At 50.4% G+C, this 17,970-nt stretch overlaps 3 protein-coding genes across 4 annotated transcripts in view; 1 reads left to right on the plus strand and 2 right to left on the minus strand.

Moving 5' to 3' along the window:
• The window catches only part of LOC118511628 (serine/threonine-protein kinase ATM), a 35,171-nt gene extending 17,280 nt beyond the window's left edge, over nucleotides 1–17,891 (minus strand). Inside the window, exons 1-19 of one of the 2 annotated variants that reach the window (XM_036054938.1) lie at nucleotides 17,777–17,853; nucleotides 17,564–17,705; nucleotides 10,585–11,331; nucleotides 10,160–10,525; nucleotides 9,943–10,076; nucleotides 8,245–9,803; nucleotides 7,661–8,173; nucleotides 7,314–7,591; nucleotides 6,299–7,249; nucleotides 6,067–6,213; nucleotides 5,907–6,005; nucleotides 5,691–5,844; nucleotides 5,310–5,602; nucleotides 5,121–5,248; nucleotides 3,653–5,042; nucleotides 3,056–3,591; nucleotides 2,256–2,898; nucleotides 1,819–2,189; nucleotides 1,325–1,742 (exon numbers count right to left, since the gene is read on the minus strand). In XM_036054938.1, the coding sequence (XP_035910831.1) occupies nucleotides 1,376–1,742; nucleotides 1,819–2,189; nucleotides 2,256–2,898; nucleotides 3,056–3,591; nucleotides 3,653–5,042; nucleotides 5,121–5,248; nucleotides 5,310–5,602; nucleotides 5,691–5,844; nucleotides 5,907–6,005; nucleotides 6,067–6,213; nucleotides 6,299–7,249; nucleotides 7,314–7,591; nucleotides 7,661–8,173; nucleotides 8,245–9,803; nucleotides 9,943–10,076; nucleotides 10,160–10,525; nucleotides 10,585–11,310 (8,655 nt within the window). In that variant the 5' untranslated portion in view covers nucleotides 11,311–11,331; nucleotides 17,564–17,705; nucleotides 17,777–17,853 and the 3' untranslated portion in view covers nucleotides 1,325–1,375. Of the gene's footprint in view, nucleotides 1–1,324; nucleotides 1,743–1,818; nucleotides 2,190–2,255; nucleotides 2,899–3,055; nucleotides 3,592–3,652; nucleotides 5,043–5,120; nucleotides 5,249–5,309; nucleotides 5,603–5,690; nucleotides 5,845–5,906; nucleotides 6,006–6,066; nucleotides 6,214–6,298; nucleotides 7,250–7,313; nucleotides 7,592–7,660; nucleotides 8,174–8,244; nucleotides 9,804–9,942; nucleotides 10,077–10,159; nucleotides 10,526–10,584; nucleotides 11,332–17,563 lie in introns of those variants that run through there. The other variant, XM_036054937.1, reaches the window with a different exon arrangement.
• On the plus strand, nucleotides 30–1,355 carry LOC118511631 (estradiol 17-beta-dehydrogenase 8). Its single transcript, XM_036054943.1, has 3 exons — nucleotides 30–179; nucleotides 288–905; nucleotides 984–1,355. Exons 1-3 carry the CDS (start codon nucleotides 140–142, stop codon nucleotides 1,064–1,066), a joined length of 741 nt encoding a protein of 246 aa, XP_035910836.1. The 5' UTR covers nucleotides 30–139; the 3' UTR covers nucleotides 1,067–1,355.
• On the minus strand, nucleotides 12,593–17,496 carry LOC118511629 (protein PAT1 homolog 1-like). Its single transcript, XM_036054940.1, has one exon. It carries the CDS (start codon nucleotides 16,850–16,852, stop codon nucleotides 13,925–13,927), a length of 2,928 nt encoding a protein of 975 aa, XP_035910833.1. The 5' UTR covers nucleotides 16,853–17,496; the 3' UTR covers nucleotides 12,593–13,924.
• Nucleotides 17,892–17,970: the final 79 nt, after the last annotated feature.

Below are 17,970 nucleotides of genomic sequence, written 5' to 3' on the forward strand. Positions count from 1 at the left end.
GCCATAAACACATGTTTATGGCGTGGAGTTTGTTGTGATATGTTGCGAGTACGTCGTCGTGCAGTGCGCACGGTTCAGTTCAACTCGCTTGCAGTTAAGTTGAATTCCTCGCTAATTAAATCACCCTCCCACCGTCACGATGGCCACTCCTTTGGCAGGAAAGTTAGCTCTGGTGACCGGTAAGTATAGAATGAAGCACCCCAGCCCAACCGAACCCGGGAACGCGCATTAAACAATGCATGGTGTTAACCAATCTGCACTGTTACGTAAACCACACATACACACAGGGGCCGGTTCTGGAATTGGACGGGCCACAAGCAAACTGTTGGCCCGGGACGGGGCGATCGTTGTTGCCGTCGATCGAAACGTACAGGCGGCCCAGGAAACGGTCTCATCGCTCGCAGCAACCGGTGACAATGGTGCGTACGAAATGGATGTCTCCTCCGGCGAGAGCATCGATGAGGTGCTGAAGGCAGTGGTCGCACGGTACAAAAAACCTCCGACGATCGTCGTCAATTCGGCGGGCATTACGCGTGACAACTTTCTGCTGAAAATGCCCGAATCCGATTTCGATGCGGTGATAAATGTGAATCTGAAGGGTACCTGGCTGGTGCTGCAGCGTTTCGGCCGTGCCATGATCGAGCACGAGCTGGCGGGCTCGATGGTGAACGTATCGTCGATCGTGGCTCGCACCGGAAACATCGGCCAGTCAAACTATTCGCCCAGCAAGGCAGGCGTCGAGGCTATGACCAAGGTGGTGGCGCGCGAGTTCGGACGGTACAACATACGGGTGAATGCGATCGTGCCGGGATTCATCCACACGCCCATGACGGGCACGGTGCCGCAGAAGGTGAAAGACATGATCATCATGCAGTGTGCCTTGCGGCGCTTCGGCAATCCGGAGGGTAGGTGCAGTGCAGCAACGATTACAGGCCATGGTATCAACGTTAATTTTAAAACTGTTCGATCTGTGTGCTTTACAGAAATCGCGGAAGTAGCAGCCTTCCTGGCGTCGGATAAAAGCAGCTACGTTAACGGTACCTCGATCGAAGTGACGGGCGGATAGATAACTGCTACTACTGCTGGTCAACCGAAAAATGTCGCCACCCTGCCCCAAAAGGGTTCGCGCGTTTGTAACCGATACAGGTGTTGCTCATAGCTCAAAGCTACCTCTTTCACAACGTGCTACCTCTCTCCACGTTTTAGCCATGCATTTACACTGTTTTGTAAAACAAAACCTCAACAGCGGATTTTTCCCAATATTTTCCCAAGCAAATATTACCATTCATGGTTGTGTGTTCAGAAAAAGAAGAACGGAAAAAGGTAAATAAAAAATAATGATAATAATTATCGTACGAAAGACTCACACCATAAGTTAGAGATAAGGCTGCCAGCCGGCAAACACCTGGCAGAGATTGCGCTTGTTGGTCGCGTTGAAGATCAGCATCTGCACCTGACCTTCGACCGAGATGTACTTGCTATCTTCCTGCCCGAGCAGCTTTTCCTCCACCTGCATCAGCGTCCGCTCGGCCGTCACGTTGATGTCGCGCCGTATCGGCAGCCCGATCGCTTCGTCCGCATCCGACTCATCGCCGGACAGGTAGGCTTGCTGTTGCCGGCGGTTCGCCTTCTTGTTCGACAGCACGTTCCACGAGTAGAGCGGATCGTACAGCAGTACCTCCAGGATGGCGAGAATCACCGTCTGATTGTTTCGCAGCACTTCTAGCGTTTTTTCACACGATCTGCGAAAAAAAGGAAACGAGGAAGGAAAGGTATCACAGTACGATCGACGGTTGCGCGTAAGCAGCCACCACCTACCTCCTGAACACACCCTCCACACCGCTGATCCCCATGCCGTCCACGATGTCGCGCGTCAGCCGGAACGGTACGGTTTCCGGGGTGGGCAAGTTTTTCCCCATCTCGAACGCGATACCGAAGTCGATGTGTATCACCTCCCCGGTGCGCTTGTCGATCAGGATGTTCTGCACGTGTCGGTCGCCGATGCCGAGCACGTAGCCGATCATCGAGCTGGCGGCCACACTTTTGATGTAGTTTTGCTGCCGTTCGAACCATACGCCCGGTTTGTGGTATTGTTCGAGAAAGTAGTGCCGAAAGACGGGCCGAATTTTGCCGCAAATGTCCAAATAGTTTTGCAGCTTTTTCTCCACCGTCATGCCCGCTTGCGCGTTCTGGAAAGAGAGCAACGTATAAATACTTGGGCATTGATCACCTTCAACTTCAAGGTGCTAGCTTACGTTGGTAAACTTTTTCCGCGCTGCAGTCGGTTCGATGTCCTGCGGCCGGTACTTCACATGCCCGGTCAGCAACCAAGCCCCGATCGGCATCGTATTGTTGCACCATTCCAGTACACCGCTCTGGCGCGACAGCGGCACCACCTTGTACGTGCGCACGGACAGCTTCCGGTGGGCCGTTTCCTTGTCGTGGCGGAGCAAAATGTTCAGTATGCCGAATACCTGCTGCATTACCGCATCCTGCCGCATATCGTCCTTGCCCTTCAGCAGCTGCGTCCGCTTCGATCCGTCCAGACACAGGCAGGTTAGTTTCTTCGGTGCATTGATTCCACCTACACCGATGACTTTTGGATCCCAGCGCCGGATGCCTACGATCCGTGCACGATAGTTGCCGTCCCTCACGACCGGCAGCTCTACCGTGGGACAGTGCACGAGATCCAGATTGGCCAACAGTCCCAGCGGATCGCGCTTGGTCATGGTGTACTCGCGGAACGAGGGGCTACTGGAGAGCGTTTTGTTGGCCAGCTCGATGAGGGCGAGATTCATCCGTTCGGACTGTTGCAACATTTGCTCTAGTGACGGTTCCTGCCTCAGCTTGTTGTACACCTCTCGTACGCCTAGCAAACGGTTGTCGTTGGCTGGAGTTCTGGGGGGGAAAATGTCAGAACAGATCATTATGAGTAACTATTATAAGCGATTATTTGTGAGCTTGGAAAAGTTGAAGATCGTGGTCTGTTGGATCTATTCCCAGTCAGAGCGCACTATTCCCAACAGAAATAGAGTTAATTGAAGGGAAAACTCACTCGTGGTCCGGCTGATCCTTGAAGGCATGCAGCTGAGCAAACACAAACGGCAGCGTGTGATGCGGATGATCGAGCGCACACCGTACCAGCGCTCGCTGCACCAACGCACCAACATCACCGTGCACCCCTACCCTCGGCGTGAGCTGCGGCAGTACGGCGATAAATTTATACGACGGAATGCTGAGCAGCGACTCTTCGATTAACTCCTTCGCACTCTTGTTCTGCTGATTGTTCAGCCAGAGCGAAATGATCCTAAAGATCACCATGTCGCTCACGATCGTCGTCTGTTTGGCGTACATCAAGTAATAGCACAGTGCCAGATTCAAATAATCTCCCCGGCTTTGTTCCACCTCTTCGGCGGCTTTTCTATCACGCTGCAAATTTTTGTGCATGAAGTGAAGCGAACGTCCGACATCTTTACGGCGCTGATCGGTTGCGTGTGCCGCTTCCGCCTTCAGACGTGTCGCTTCCTCCTCCATGCGGGCCAGGTTGGCTTTGCGCGCTTCCCACTCCTGCGAGCGGAAAAAATTGCTGAGCTGCAAAGACAAAGAGATTTAATCGCGCTTGGGTGCGGCGAAAAGAGCGACGCTACCATACCCGCACAAATTCACGATCCGCATATTTGGCGACCGTGTGCTGAACGGTGTAGTTACGATCCACCTCGAAACAGCGATGGCTGGACGGTATCGTGCCGGCGGGTGTTTTCTGCTCCCCACCCGTACCCTGCTGCTTGGACACCACATAGTTAACGCACTTTTCCGCCTGCTGGAAGTAATCGGAGCACAGCGACTTGATCTCCTGCAGGTGGCCTTCGGCCTGAAACTCGCCGTACAATCGGAACGCGACCGCCTTTACCATCGGATCGTTGTACTTGCTGCTGGTCATCACTTCCCAGGCAAGCTCGCGCGCCACCAGCCGATGACCGGACGTCCAGTTGAGCTGAGCATTTTCCAGCATTACGACCGACTGGATGTTGGCGGGCAGCTGCTCTTCCTTGCCGATCAGCGCCACATTTCGTATCGCACAATTGACGTAACCTCGGAGGCGCGATTCGTGGATCAGCAGCAGCAGTGTGCTGTAAACCGCCGGCGGAATCCAGCTCCGCTTCGCACGGATCCCACCGGTGCTGAAGATGGACAGCCTCTGCGATAGGATGCATTCCAGCAGCGTGAATTCACTGTGCGGCAGCTCGTCCTGTTGCTTCCACCGGTGCAGCATGTCCTGCTCGCAGTCGATCTGCTTGGCGAAATGAATGTCTCCAAAGTCCTCCACCTGCTGTAACATGCGCAGCCGGCACAAACCGTGGTAAATGTGTTTGGTCGATTCGATGCTGGTAAGTTTGAAAATTTCACTGACGGCTCGGCGCGCCTCAACGATCGCACTGTCTACCGCCAGCTCATCCCTTAGCTGCAAACATTTGAGCGCTGTGTAGTGGGCGCGTTCGAAGGCACGGGACTGCACGTGCAACCCATTCGTCCCAGCCACGGTTCCCCCCGTTGCATCGGTACCGTCGGTGCCGATTAGAACGTTCCAGTCCGACAGACGCCAGGCACATTCGTAGTCGACCTGCTGCGGTGCTACCGGGAGCGATCTTGCCAACCCATACAGACACGCATCTTTCAACGTTTGTAGGAAGCCTTCCTGGGCACTGGTGTGGGCCGTACCCTCGCGGGCGTTTTCTCCCCAAACCACGCTAGCATCCTGCATCACCAAACATTTGGCGTAACTTTGCTCCAACCGATGGTATTCCAACCGTTCCTGGATTGGGTTTAGGAACGATTGAACCGCATCGTTCACCCCGATTGCCAGATGGCACATTTTCATTAGGTCCAGAAGTTTGGGATTCTTTTTCGCATCCCCATTGCCCGTGTCCACCTCCTCGCGGTACCACAGCTCACCGTACAGGATCGCCTTGAAGTGTGCCTGACAGAAGTGCGAAGCTTGTGCTACCGGTAGATAGTTGATGGAGATTTTATACTGAGGAAACCTACGGAACGGGCCACACAATTAACACCATTAGTAAAGCATTCTCCTCTTTTTTTCGAAACGGGCACCGTATACGCACAACTGATTATGTATCCTGGTGCACTCCACTACCGTAAGCATCAGCTGTATGGCTTTGGGATCGTTGAAGATGGTGTGCTGGCTTGGGTCGGTTCGCACAAGGCCAAATTTAGAGAAAAAATCATTTATCTGCAAGAATGGGAATACTAAATGTGAATAGAGTCCTTTGCCATCTCCGGCCACTACTTACAAAATGCCCCACTTTATCGATGATCGATTCTTCGAATTGCTTGATCGCTATCTGCACCAGCAAAGGGACGAGCTTTTCGGCAAACGTAGTTTCCTGTTCGGCCAGCTTTTTGAGCGTCGTGTTACCCAAAAAAGCCAACAATGCGCCAGACAGTTGTTGCACAAACGCCGGGTAGATAAGTCGTTCGTGGGCAAGGATCGTCTGCAACGTCAACTCCCGGCCCGCAGTGTACGAGAACAGTTTCACCTCTTCCGGCGCGGTGCCCAAAAAGGGATGAAGCGTTGGAAGCTTTGCTGCGGTAAGGGAAACAAGTGCAAGTAGCGATAAAGCATTGTGATGTGATGATTAAGGACAAGATAGAACAACAATGGATGAACTAACCCGCCAAAGCGTGGAATGTTTTGCCGTACAGCAATTTGTAGCAAACTAGCGAGGCCACGTTTGCCACGGACACGTTTTTGCTCGTCAGCAATACGTCCAGCTCGCGCAACAAAACATCAACGCACCGTTCGATTGCTTCCTTTGAGTTGCTGATCTGTAAAAAAAAAACAATCCCTGGTAAACTTTTTGCTCTACTCTTGATCCCATTAGTCCTACCGTATCGTACGCAATCAATTCGGCATCCGACTTGAGCAACATTGTGCCCAAATCGATCGGTCCTATTTCGCCCAAACACCTCAGCGCTTCTATCGAACGCTGTAAAGCAACAAGAATATTAAATTTAGTATTCCTCCTCAATACTATATGAAACGGTTACCTTATCGAATGGAGAATTTCGCACAACTTCCAGCAAAATGTACACCAACCGGTGCAGAACGCTTTCGCCGCTAGCACCCGAGTCGGACGCACGCTGGTCAGACAATTCGTCGCACAGTCGCTTCAGATCATCTTTTTTCGTAGTTAACTGTTTTAAATAAGATAAACACACGCTTGTTATATACCATAAACGATAGAGCTTTATCGAGAGAGAGAGAGCAAAATCTGCTTACCGTAATTTTTAAAGCGGCTAAATCTTCGTACCTCAGATTGGGCAACTCGATCAGGGCAGCAATTTCCTCGCCCGGTAGCAAACTTTCACCGCCAGCCGATTTTTGGCGCGCAATCATCAAACGCAACTCATCGAAGCGCTTGTCACAGGGCAGGTAGTTAAGCTTACCGATCGCACTTCCGAACAGGGTGGTGTGTTGTAAGATTAGGAACCGTAACAGCGAGAGCGATTTGTGCGAAACGCTCGACGACGGTTCGGCACATTCGACCTCCAGCAAGGATGATACGATCGTGTGCAGCTGTTCGGCCAGCAGTTCGGCACCATCGGCCGCCGTTACCACATTGGCAAGAAACCGTTCGAAGCTGTTCAGTGTGGCTGTGCGTAACGCCGGAAACGCTGACAGAGTGTTGCACAGAAAGCAAACCACATCACGCACAAGGTACGGTTTAAAGGATCGTTCCTTCTGCTGCCCAATGTACTCTTGCAGGTGTTCCAACAGGACGCTGTACTGCAGCAGGTGAACCATTTTTTGCTCCGGTTCTTCGGCAGCCCACAGCCATCGTTTCACCTCCGCTAGCGTCCGCTCGATGGCCGAACTGTTCTTGAGGCATAGGTTGCTCAGCAAGCTAAACTTGATGGACGCTGAGCCCCACACGGATTGCTTCAAATGCTCCAGCGCTGTTGCGTATGTGGCTTTGCTGATGAACAGATCGCTGCCGATCGTGCAGCTGGGCAGGTGGAGCTCGGCAAGTTTGCTCACTGCTTCGCTTTCGTTCAATCGCTGTGTGAGATGCTTGATGATTTCCGACACGTGTTCCTTCAAATCTACCGCACTGAGGAAGGGAGCAAGAGCTTTGTGCATTCGGGCGGCCATCACATTATACCTGGCAGTCATTTCAGCGCACTTGGCGTACTTTGGCAGCAGAAAAGACACACATTTCGGCAGTATACTCTGAAACGAAGCTTTGTTAGGCACACACACACAGCCATGTCCTTTACAGAAAAACGGAACATACCTTCACCATTTCCGTTTGCTGTATGCCGACCGAATGGCAAAACTGTTCGAACCGGTCCGGCTGCATGCACAGGATGACGAAAGCGACCGTTTTCCTAAACTGCTGCACAAACTCTTCGATGGAGGTGATTTTACCGGCGATGCGGTACGGAAAATCGAGCAACCTATGCCCTTTGGTAAGCCACAGTTCCAGCACGGAGTCGAGATTCGTTTGAAGTAGCTTGCGGAAGTCTATATCGCTCGCTCCCGACGCTATTCGAATGGTGTGTGCAATTTTGTCTTGAAGCAAGGAACAAACATTTTACAACAAATCTATTCTACACGATCCGTATCGCAGGCCCGTCTTACCATCGTTAACATTTCCCGCTTGGATGACCAGCACAAAATCGCCCAAAGCCCGTCTGCGCAGCATGAAGCTCGTGTGGAATATTCCAAGCAGCAGCTGAAGGCAGCAACTAATCACGTTGACCCGCTCGTCCTCATCCGCGCCACGTATCAGCTCGTCGAAGTTAATCTGATCGTACAACTCGGTTTGAAATTCGTAAAAACTGCACGGAATGTCCGCCACATCGGTATGCGCCCAGTCGTGCTTCATAAAGTGCAAAATGTTCCGGACTGCTTCCAGCTTGACGCGGTAGCTGGCACTGCTCAAAAGCGGGACCAACCCGGCGTAAATGCTTTCATGCGTCTGCGTGCGGATGTGCTGCGGATAGGCTCGGAGCAGATACTTGACCTGGGCGAATATCTTCACCTGCAGCGCGGTGGAGTACGTATGCTTCGCGCACTGCTTTACAAACGAGTACAGCACGATCGTAACGTTGCGGGCCATGTCTTCATAGGGGCTCACAAAGGCGGTTAAATCTGGAATCCGGAAAAAAGCAAGAATATCGTGAGAACAGCGTTTAATGAAGCATTTTCCACCATTCGCTTACCAGCGTATAAATCAATAATCTGCTCCGTAATGCTAGGGTTGGTGTAGTGGATTTTGCAAACCTGCACAATGTTCCGAAGCACCCAAACCGCCACCAGCTCGTGCGAATTTTGCTTCAGTAGGATACGGCACAGATCGAACATGTAGAACAAATCCAAACTGTTGTACACGTTCAGCCCCAGCTTGTCCAACAGGTCGTGCACTTCGCCCGCACTTGGTCCATCGTACTGTAGATATTCCGCTAGAATGTGGTGCAAACAGCGCCGACATTGCTGCTCGGAAGAAAGCGCACCTTCCGGCACGATCGCCACGCACTGAGAATCTTCACCCTCTACCAGGTCAATCTGACCGATTACCCATCGCACAATCATCGTATGTTCCGTTTTCTGTAGCAGCTTTTGGACCGTCGGATGGTAAGGACCACGCACAAGGGCCAGCAACCGATCGGCGATACTGTTCGTCTTGGTTTCGCTCAACGTCGCATCGTTCAGCAGTCGATTGAACCCCGCATTTAGCTGATCGAACTTGAGCAGAACCTTTTTGTAGAGTGTGCTCTTGCTGCACTGCTGCTCGTTGTACGCTTCGTGGAGCAGCAGCACGTTCAGCATCTGCAGATACAGCTCCAGATCGTAGCAAATGCAGATCAGCCCATCGACGAGAAAATCATTCTCATCGGGCAGGATGTGTGTGTCGAACTTTACCAGCTCGCACAGACGCGCGAACAGTGGGTCGTTAATGTTGTAGCGGTACACGGGCTCGGTAGTTGGCAGACCATGCTTCCGCTTCGGACTGTCTTCCGCCAGTTCCAACAGCTCCTCCAGGCTGTGCAGGCGAAGCCGATGCTCTAACGCTTGCAGCCGTTCATCCTGCTCGTAATACAAACACTCACGCAAAACCGTCCGTTGCGCCCTGTCTGGTTTGCGTGGTACCTGGTGATCCCGTTGTTCCGGTGCGGAACGCTTCGTTACTACGGCGAGAATCGAAATTTGTGCCAGCAGCTTGGCGCTTAATCGTTCCTTGGCGTGCAGTATTGCTTTGGATTTGGTTTCCCTCGTTTGGGGGTACAGATAGTTGAACAGTTTCGTCAGCACAGCGTCCACACTGCCCAAACGCTCCACATTGCCCACCGTGTCCAGCACGCTCAGCACCGTACCGACGTTAGTGTTCGTTTTCTCCACGGCATAGGTGTAGAAGGCTTCCAGAACCGTACCATGCAGGAAGCCGATGTTGGGATACTTCCGGTGGCGTATGAGCAGCTGCAGCAACAGGTTCGATTCACTGCACGTTCGGGCAGCGGTGTTGGTGCACCCACGGAAGGTGGCCGCTACGATCTTGTTCCACAGCTCAGTTTGCTCCTCCTGCAAGACAGTGGCCAACGGTTTGTACGTTGGCTTTTGCTCGAAGGCAAGCAGCTCGGCACAACACCGGTAAAATGCATTATGCTCGTGCGGTGACTGTAACGACGGTTGGATGTTGCACAAAAGCTGCAGCAAACGCATGTAGTCTTCGGCGCCGATAGCCGCCTCGTATCTGTCGAGCACTGCCGACAATACGAACAACCTTCGAGGGGAAAAGGAATGTGGTTAATTAGGAAAACGTTAGGGAATGTAGTGAAAAAGAATTCACAAGCGTCTCGAAAAGAGTCCAACAATCATGGCAAAGAACATCGAAATATCCTGGTGTAGATCGTGTAACATACCAACGGGTATTGAACTGATTCGGAGCTGTTCCGACCATATCCATTATGCTTTGCAGTTTGTTGAACTGCTTGTTTCTCTTGACGGCCGATTCATCACTGTTGCTTTCCTTCCAATTATCTTCATTCCAATAAACCTGTGAAAATATTTAAAAAAAAAACCGTTACTACCCCGTCACAACGATTCAACAGGCCTGTCTCGGCAAATTGAAGGTCGTACCGTGTAGCACAGTCGGGCAGCAAAATCGATAAAACCATCACAAAACAGTGCGCTGTCCTTAGCGCCTTGCGACGACGAGGACTGTTCCCGTGCCTTCATCTCGCTCGTCACGATGTAGTGATACTCACGCAACGTTTTCTTACAAACTTCTCCGTCCTCGGAAGGTCGTGCACAGTCTTTGGTAAGTCTTTTCGCATTAACGTGAGACTTTCCCTCCGGATACAGAATGATCAGCGACAGGTGCATCAGACGGAACAGTACACTTTTCTGTTCGTTGCGCAGATTGCCCTCCTTGTAAATCTTCACCGCGTACGGGACGAGCGACTCCAGGAAGTGGATTATTTTGCTCCTACAATCCACTGCAAGCTAAAAATAAAATTTAGTCAAACAATTTGGTTTCTTAAAAAGGAAAGCGGAAAGCTTACCGCCTGGATAACATTGAAAGCCGTATTGATGAGCTCGTAAAGCACGTTGCTCTTCTTCTCGTTCGCCGTCTGCCGTATGTGGTCCATCAGACGGGTCAGATAGGCGGCCAGTAAGGTTGGCATCGAGCAGTTGTTGAGAAATTTTACCACAGCCAGCGAAAGGCAACTGGAAGCCGTATATTTAGCCGCTTGCGATGTGTCCATCATCACGAAACAACCGTCGAGAAGGTCGTTCCACTGCTCGCAGCTCACCGTCGTAAGGGACCACTTGGTGGACAGCACAAACTTTTGCAACACTTGCAGAAAGCACAGTCCGAATCCTTCTCGCAGCGCTTGATCCGACATCGCCCGCACGAACGCACCAATCAACTGTCCGTACGAAAGCTGCGGACCCTCCTCGCGATCCATCGCCAGTTCAATCAGTTTGTGCAGCACCACGACGTAGTCGTAATTTTTACTTTGCGCCTGTCCCTTGCTCGCGCTACCATAGCTCTGCCTCTGGATGCCGTGATAGGCAGCATCAAAAAGGGCACTCCAGGCCGTTTCGAACGAGTCGGATTGCATGCACGCCAGAAAGTCTTCCTCACGGTTGTTCAGGATGGTGTTCATTTTGTTGAAAGCTTTCTGCCGCACGGTCACCTTCTCCGAGGGCATCTCCACCATCAGGCTGCACAGATCGCGATCCATCACAGCCATTCTGCTTCCGCTCGACGTGGAGGTAGACATTATGCACCTGGGGAGCTGTATCTGTAAAACGAGAAACTTAACTAGAGGACGTTCGCTACGCTTAGGACACTACTGATGATCCGTTACTAGATCCTGACCATTTAGAAGCTCATCAATTGTGACGAACAGATGAGGGAAGGTTCTGGTTTTGAGATGAACAAGGCAACAACCACATTGATGACAACCCTGTTAGCATTTACTGATTTACGCAGAAAAAGGTTCCAGGTGATGGATGTTCCAGCATTTCCATACGCCTTTGAGACAAGGATTTCGTCCACAGTTTAGCTCAGGATTCAAAAGGATTGTTGGCCGAGCATGTGTAGAAGAACAATTGCGAAGTCGTTACAAGTGTCTTGGTGCAATGCATATTGTGATAGTCAGCCCTCACTATGGGGGAACGGCCCGGTCCTGCCTGCCCTGCCGGAATGAGCCTTGTCCTGCCATTGCGAAGACCGGGCTGCCCCCAGCGAGATGGTCGATTATGGAGTACGCCCAACGTACGTCGAAGCATATTCCTGCCCTTCCGTACACTGAGTATGAATGTCGTTACAAATATGAGTTACAATAACTGTTCGATGATCTTAGCATTACAGTCATGCCATGAGAATGATACCGTACAGCCCAGATCGAAAGGACTTGACTTGTCTATCTACATGGGCAGATGATGCGAGATAGGTCACTATCATTTTGGTCCTATGGACGGAAGGAGGGGACCCTTCTTCTTCTTCTTCTTCTTTGGCACTACGACCTCGTGAGGTCTTGACATGCAATTTCTGGCTTTCTATGACTTAATTTTACCCGTAGTAAAGTAGTCAGCCCTACGTACGGGGAGGCGGTCTGGATGGGATTTGAACCCCGGTCCTGCCATGTGAAGACCGGCGCCGACCGGGGACCCTTCCCATCTGAAAATCGAGGGATTTCAGATTTAATGATCGCTCCGCGGTCCGGTGTCCGAGGCGATAACGGCGCCGGTCTTCACACGGGCAGGACCCCGGAGTTCAAATCCCCTATCTAGACCGCCTCCCCACCCGTACGTAGGGCTGACTACTTTACACGGGTTCCAATTAAGTCACAGAAACGAGGTTGTAGTGCCAACGAGGAGAAGAAGATCGTTCCACTGTGCCTAGACATTTACCAACCCAAAACAGATTGGATACCTCTACGAGATATACTCGGTACGTTGTAAAAACGAATGTTTTAATCTCCTTTCCCTCATAAACCTTTGTGATATACCAAACGCAATAGAGATGATCAGACCATACAACAGTTTGCTCGCGTTTGCTAAGCGGTAGAACGTAAAAGAGTAATGGATCGATTTATTTAGTTGCTCTCTAGCAGCCCCATCTTCGCAGTTCGCCCCGCTGTAATGCTGCTGTAACGGTTGCATTCGCAACATTTCTACTTCGGCTTTAATTACACGTACATTAATTTACACTATAGTAGCATGATGCCGGTAATATGAGATATAAATTTTCTTTGCGGGCAAGATTAGATTTATTGAATGTTACTGTCGGTCGAACAGCTGCGAAACTATTTACACATAATTTCTTGTGTCGCTGGCGTTTGTATAAAATGAATTAAAAAAAAAAAGAGCGAACAATACTAAGCCTCATATCGATCCCGTAGCAAAAGCCGATTGACGATGGTGTTAAGGCAAAAAGCATACGATTACAGTACTTCTTACATTAAAAAGCATAACATTAAATGGTCATGAATCGTTTTCAGTCCAACGTCCACTGTACAGAAATTCGATGGAATAAATTTGTGTTTTACAGTCCTAACCAGCTGCTAATGGTAACGATAATTGAACCCAAAGAAAATGAATGATTTTAAAGGTCCTTATGATCGTCGCGGTAACCCCTACAAACACGATGTGCGCATCGTCGATGCTCGTTTTAGATAAGTTTTTATGGCAAAATGTTTAAGTTATCGACATGCAACAATCAAGTGTAGAGAAGGTTCGGGTGCTGGTGGTATTTTTATAACACGATGCCACCACACCCACTACTTATTTTACTGGCCTATTATTCGAATCCAAATCTAGCTAAAGCGTATCATCACATTGCAATCAGAACCTCCGACACTCCACGGTAAGCATGCTTGGCTGCTATGGGATGGGGCTAAGTGCGAACTTAAGTTACTAGTCAACATTGTTTTTTCTTGCAAAAGCAGTCTCTAACGATGCGGTATGTCACAGCTTGGGAGCAGGGAATAGATTCAATTCAAGGTGTATCTCCGATCGGTTTCGTTTTTCTTCATTTGTAACCGCGTTTTCTTCCCCCGAAACGCTGGTGGTACTCGCAGTTTTAAGGAACTTTAATGATCATCGGAAATGCACATTCAGTTCGTGCACAACTTTACAAGTGCGAGTGTTATTATATCCTAAAGCGGCTTAGAATGCTAGTGCTCGGTGAACATATCAAAGCTTCAAGTAAGAGATGCAAAACAAAAGCAATTAAATATCGAGGATTATAATTAAATCACGCTTCGGTCTTCATTACATGAGAACAATTGTGCGTTACCCTTTATCTCTACCGAGATCGATTAACGAATGTTGTAAGCGAAAAACTTATTCCTTCTCTCCCTACTGCAGCCACAACAGAGCGCTTTCTCCTCACTTTGTTCTGATTTTTGTTTCCTGTAGCGATTGTTTCCTACCTGTCCTGTTTTTTTGCTGGCCGTTGCCATAATCAATAATAAAGTTCAACAGATCCGTCCCATCGACCCGTGTACCGAACCGGGCGAAGTGAACGCGCAAAGTGCGTAAGATATTGTCATCCGGATTGATCGAAATGCTCCCACCAGCTCTCGGTCCGGCAGCACTCTCCTTCACAACCTGGTTCACGTCCAGCAGAAACGTTACCCACTGGTGGTTGGCCTGGGAAACGGTTAGCAGGGAGGCCGGATGCTTGCCGCAAAACATTTCCATCTGAAAGATGATCGTTATGATGCAGGACAGCAGAAACTTACTGCCGACGATGCACTGCATCACCTTGCGCGAGCTGCTGATCGACGTCGCCACCAGCAGCAAATCTTCCACCGTACCGTGCCGTAGCTGACGCTCAAATTCGCCGTAAAGTGCCAGCACGAGGCAATCCGCATCGTCGCGATCCTTCTTGGCCAGGCAGGGCAAAGCGGTAAAGATCATGTTCCACAGCGTCCAGCGAGATGGTCGATTGTGGAGTACGCCCAACGTACGTCGAAGTAAATTCCGGCCCTTCCGCACACCGAGTATGGATGTCACTTTTTCTTGCGAAAGCTGACCCAGCAGACATTCACATAGCTCGTCGAAGGATTCTTCCGGCTCCAACCCATTATTGCACCCGTTGGTAACGCCATTTGCTTTGAAATTTTCCAGTTTCCCAGGGCAACCGCCATTGCTGTAGGCTGTGCCAACCATGTTCGCATGGTCGCGTAGTTGCTTTTCGCGCAATACTTTGGCCGTTGCTATGGCGATCGGGTTAAGCTTGTCTTCCAGCTTCAGCAACAGATTGTACAGTGTTTCAATCAGCAGCAGCACATGCCGAGCTTTGCGCTGCGTTAAAGATTGCTCGGCTGCCGTTATGCCACCATTACCGTTCAGTTGGTCACCGCCCATGACATCGGCATCGATCAGCTTGCGCGGCGCAGTTACACTTCCGCACTGCAGCTTTCCGAGAGACTTTTCAAACTGAAACGGTGTGTAGGGACGAGCCGTACTGCCATCTTTTCCATCGTTACCGCCAGCCGCAGGCCTAGACTCGGAACTCCGACGTTCGCGGTTCATCATGCCGGCCACCTTGACGTTCCGCGTTAGCATCGATAGCAGTAGCAGGTGTGCATGCTCCTTTTTGGTAGGAGTATTGGAAAATGGATGGCTTTGCTTGTTTTCCACGTAGATATGGTTTTCCTCCACATCTGCTTTCGCTTCCGCCAGTCTTTGCTTAAACACGGTGAAGTAGTAATCGTTCCAATAGGGTACGTCGGAGTTGAGCTGCGAAAGTTGTATCCCGATCAGCCACTGCTTGTCCCGGTTGCTCATCATGTTTGCGTATTCATCGCGTTCTCTCTCCGGACCGGCACCCGGTGGTATGCCGGTGCCTGCTGCTTGCCGTGATCGTTGCTGCTGTTGCGGCGGATATTGCAGCTGCGTGCCGAGAGCTGGCCTTGGCAGGTTTTGAGGCACATGCATCTTCATTCCGTTACCGCACGCATTGAATGAATTGAGCAGCTGTCTGTTGAACGCAAGGATCGGATGATTTTGTTGTATTTCCTGCATAAGCCGCTGATTGAATTGATTGTTCGGGTGCGGTGTTGGGTTATGCTGCAACAGAAACGGTGGTCCCGGCAGTCCCGGGTGGCGCTGAGGCAATGGTTGGCCGATCTTTACCGGCGGTGGTGGATGCAGGAATCCCTGAAGCGGCGAACCGTACGGACCGTGCGGTGGAAAAGCGGGATGCATCGCGAGGTTGTTGATCGGTGCCGAGTACGGACGAGCGGTTAGTATGTTGTACGGCAGTAGACCGAGCGGAAGACGATTCGAATGATTCAACAATGGTGGTACAGGTGGTTGTGGTGGTTGCGGTGGCGGTCCAGAAGGGAACAGGGCACAGTTTCGCGCTGCCAATAGATGCGGTGGTGGCGTCATCAATGCGGGCCCAACTCCTAGCGATGAGTGCATGGGCAACGATGGAATAGTCTTGGCCTCCTTGGTCGGTATAATATGCTCGCGAGGCTTCACCACCGGTTGCTGATGCCCATGAGCAGGTGCTGTTGATTGAAGAAACGGTTGCATCAGTCGCTGTTGTTGCAGTTGTTGTTGTTGTTGTTGCTGTGCCATTTGTTTTTGCAGCAGGTGAAACGATTGCTGATGCTGGTTTTGCTGGTGCTGATTGTGGATGATGTTTCGTTCGATGTCCTCCAGCGAACGTATTTTCATTGCGGGAAACACCTCGGTAGGCCGTGCAGCATTCTGTTCACCCGTAGCATGATAAAACGCATTCGATTGGGCGAACGGTGTGACGCTTGATTTGCGATCGTAGTATTGCGGTTGCTGTGGTGATGATGCTAATGGTGGTGGTGGTGCTTCCTGAAACGGAGTTCCCCAGATACTTGGATCCAACCGTAACTTGCTCGCAAACTCATCACCAATGCTCTGTGCAACCGCACTGCTCCGTCCGCTCTCATCGTTGGTATCGTCGCACTGCGTTAGCTTCGAAAGTTGCAGATCAAAATCGTAATCGTCGAACAGCAAATCTCCACTGCTCGCATCATCATCATCGTCCCCGGGGATGGAAGCACTTCTGCCACGTTCCAGCCGGACCAGAGTTTCGTGAATGTCCTCCCAGTCGCCTTTGACCGCTGCACCGAACGTTTCGTCATTCAAGGCGTCATATTCCTCCTCGTCCGAAATGTCTTCGGTGCATCGCCGGTGCAACGGGGAGCGCAATCCGGTTCTGCGTGTTGTCGTCTGCGAATAGAATTTGCGGGCAAACTCCTCGTCCTCCTCGCCGTCATCGAGCTCCACCGGCAGCTTTGTATTAAATCCGAAAAACGTATCCATCGAAATTCGCACCCCTCATCGGAACATGCATCGGGCAGTAGACCGAGTAACACGAATCAGCAGAATGTTCCACACCGAATGGAAGTTGCGGCACTAGGCTGAAGGAACTACAGGAATGTTTCTACCGGCAATGTCTTATCACGCTCGAATCCACACTGTTTTGACGGCAAAGCGGGACAAATGAAGCAAACTGCAGAACTAAAACCTAGCCTGCTGCTAGCTGCTAGTGAAACACTTTCGACGGGAAAATCTTTCCCAGAAGCCATCGAACCAACAAACCAATGACAACTTCACCAGAAGCGTTGTCAAACGAAGACGAGGGGGGCGCTTTATTTGTGCGGATTCAAGCTTTGAACTGCACATTGTAAATGCACATCACTGTCAAAGTGCCGGCATTCGCGAATTTGGAAGGATTTATCAAAACAAAAGCGGCATCTAGTTCAAGGTCACTGGCTGATAACTGTGCCAGTAAACAAATGTCTATTGGTAGAGTCTAAAACAACATAAATCTGGTGATTTTACGAAGTGAAAATGTGTTTTACTTGGGGTTCAGAAGGAATAATCACACCGGGAATGTAGTAAACTGAGAACGGTGCATCAAAATTCAATGCCCATCCCAAGTGCGACCAAATGCAGCATGAAGAATCTTGTAGCAAAGTTTGAAATAACCACAAAAAGGTGAATATTTATCATAACTAATGCAGCACTTACCAACGCTGGATCAATCTGTTCACAAAACAAGTCACACACACACACAAAATCCACTGACGATTCCACAACGCAAACAAGACACAACAGGCTGCAGCACGCTGCGTTCACGCTGCTTCGATATATACTGGAACAACAGGCAAAACTATACACTGCAAATGAAACACTGATCCATGTGCTTTCTTTCTTTCTCGTAAATAGTTTTTTAAAACAAACCAAAATTGCTCTCTCTTCGTCGTTCACGGCACCAAACAAAAATATGCGCCGAGCGTCCGTGAACTGATGACAGTTGGCCCGGAATCAGCTGTCATCTTCCGAAACGTATCTAATGTCAGTTTGAAATTTGAAATTTGACACACGAACCATTTAGATCTGTTTGGGATTTGTTTGGGGGAAAATTTGGATGTGAT

The sequence above is a fragment of the Anopheles stephensi genome, chromosome 3 (assembly GCF_013141755.1).
Source record: "Anopheles stephensi strain Indian chromosome 3, UCI_ANSTEP_V1.0, whole genome shotgun sequence".
In the NCBI taxonomy this organism is placed as follows: Eukaryota; Metazoa; Arthropoda; class Insecta; order Diptera; family Culicidae; genus Anopheles; species Anopheles stephensi.

Bases quoted from the DNA above. Each gene is read 5' to 3' on its own strand.
- LOC118511631 (XM_036054943.1), top strand. From the start codon at position 140: ATGGCCACTCCTTTGGCAGGAAAGTTAGCTCTGGTGACCG. The intron at 180-287 runs GTAAGTATAGAA...ACATACACACAG, and splicing joins AAAGTTAGCTCTGGTGACCG to GGGCCGGTTCTGGAATTGGA. The intron at 906-983 runs GTAGGTGCAGTG...TGTGCTTTACAG, and splicing joins GCGCTTCGGCAATCCGGAGG to AAATCGCGGAAGTAGCAGCC.
- LOC118511629 (XM_036054940.1), bottom strand. From the start codon at position 16,852: ATGGATACGTTTTTCGGATTTAATACAAAGCTGCCGGTGGAGCTCGAT.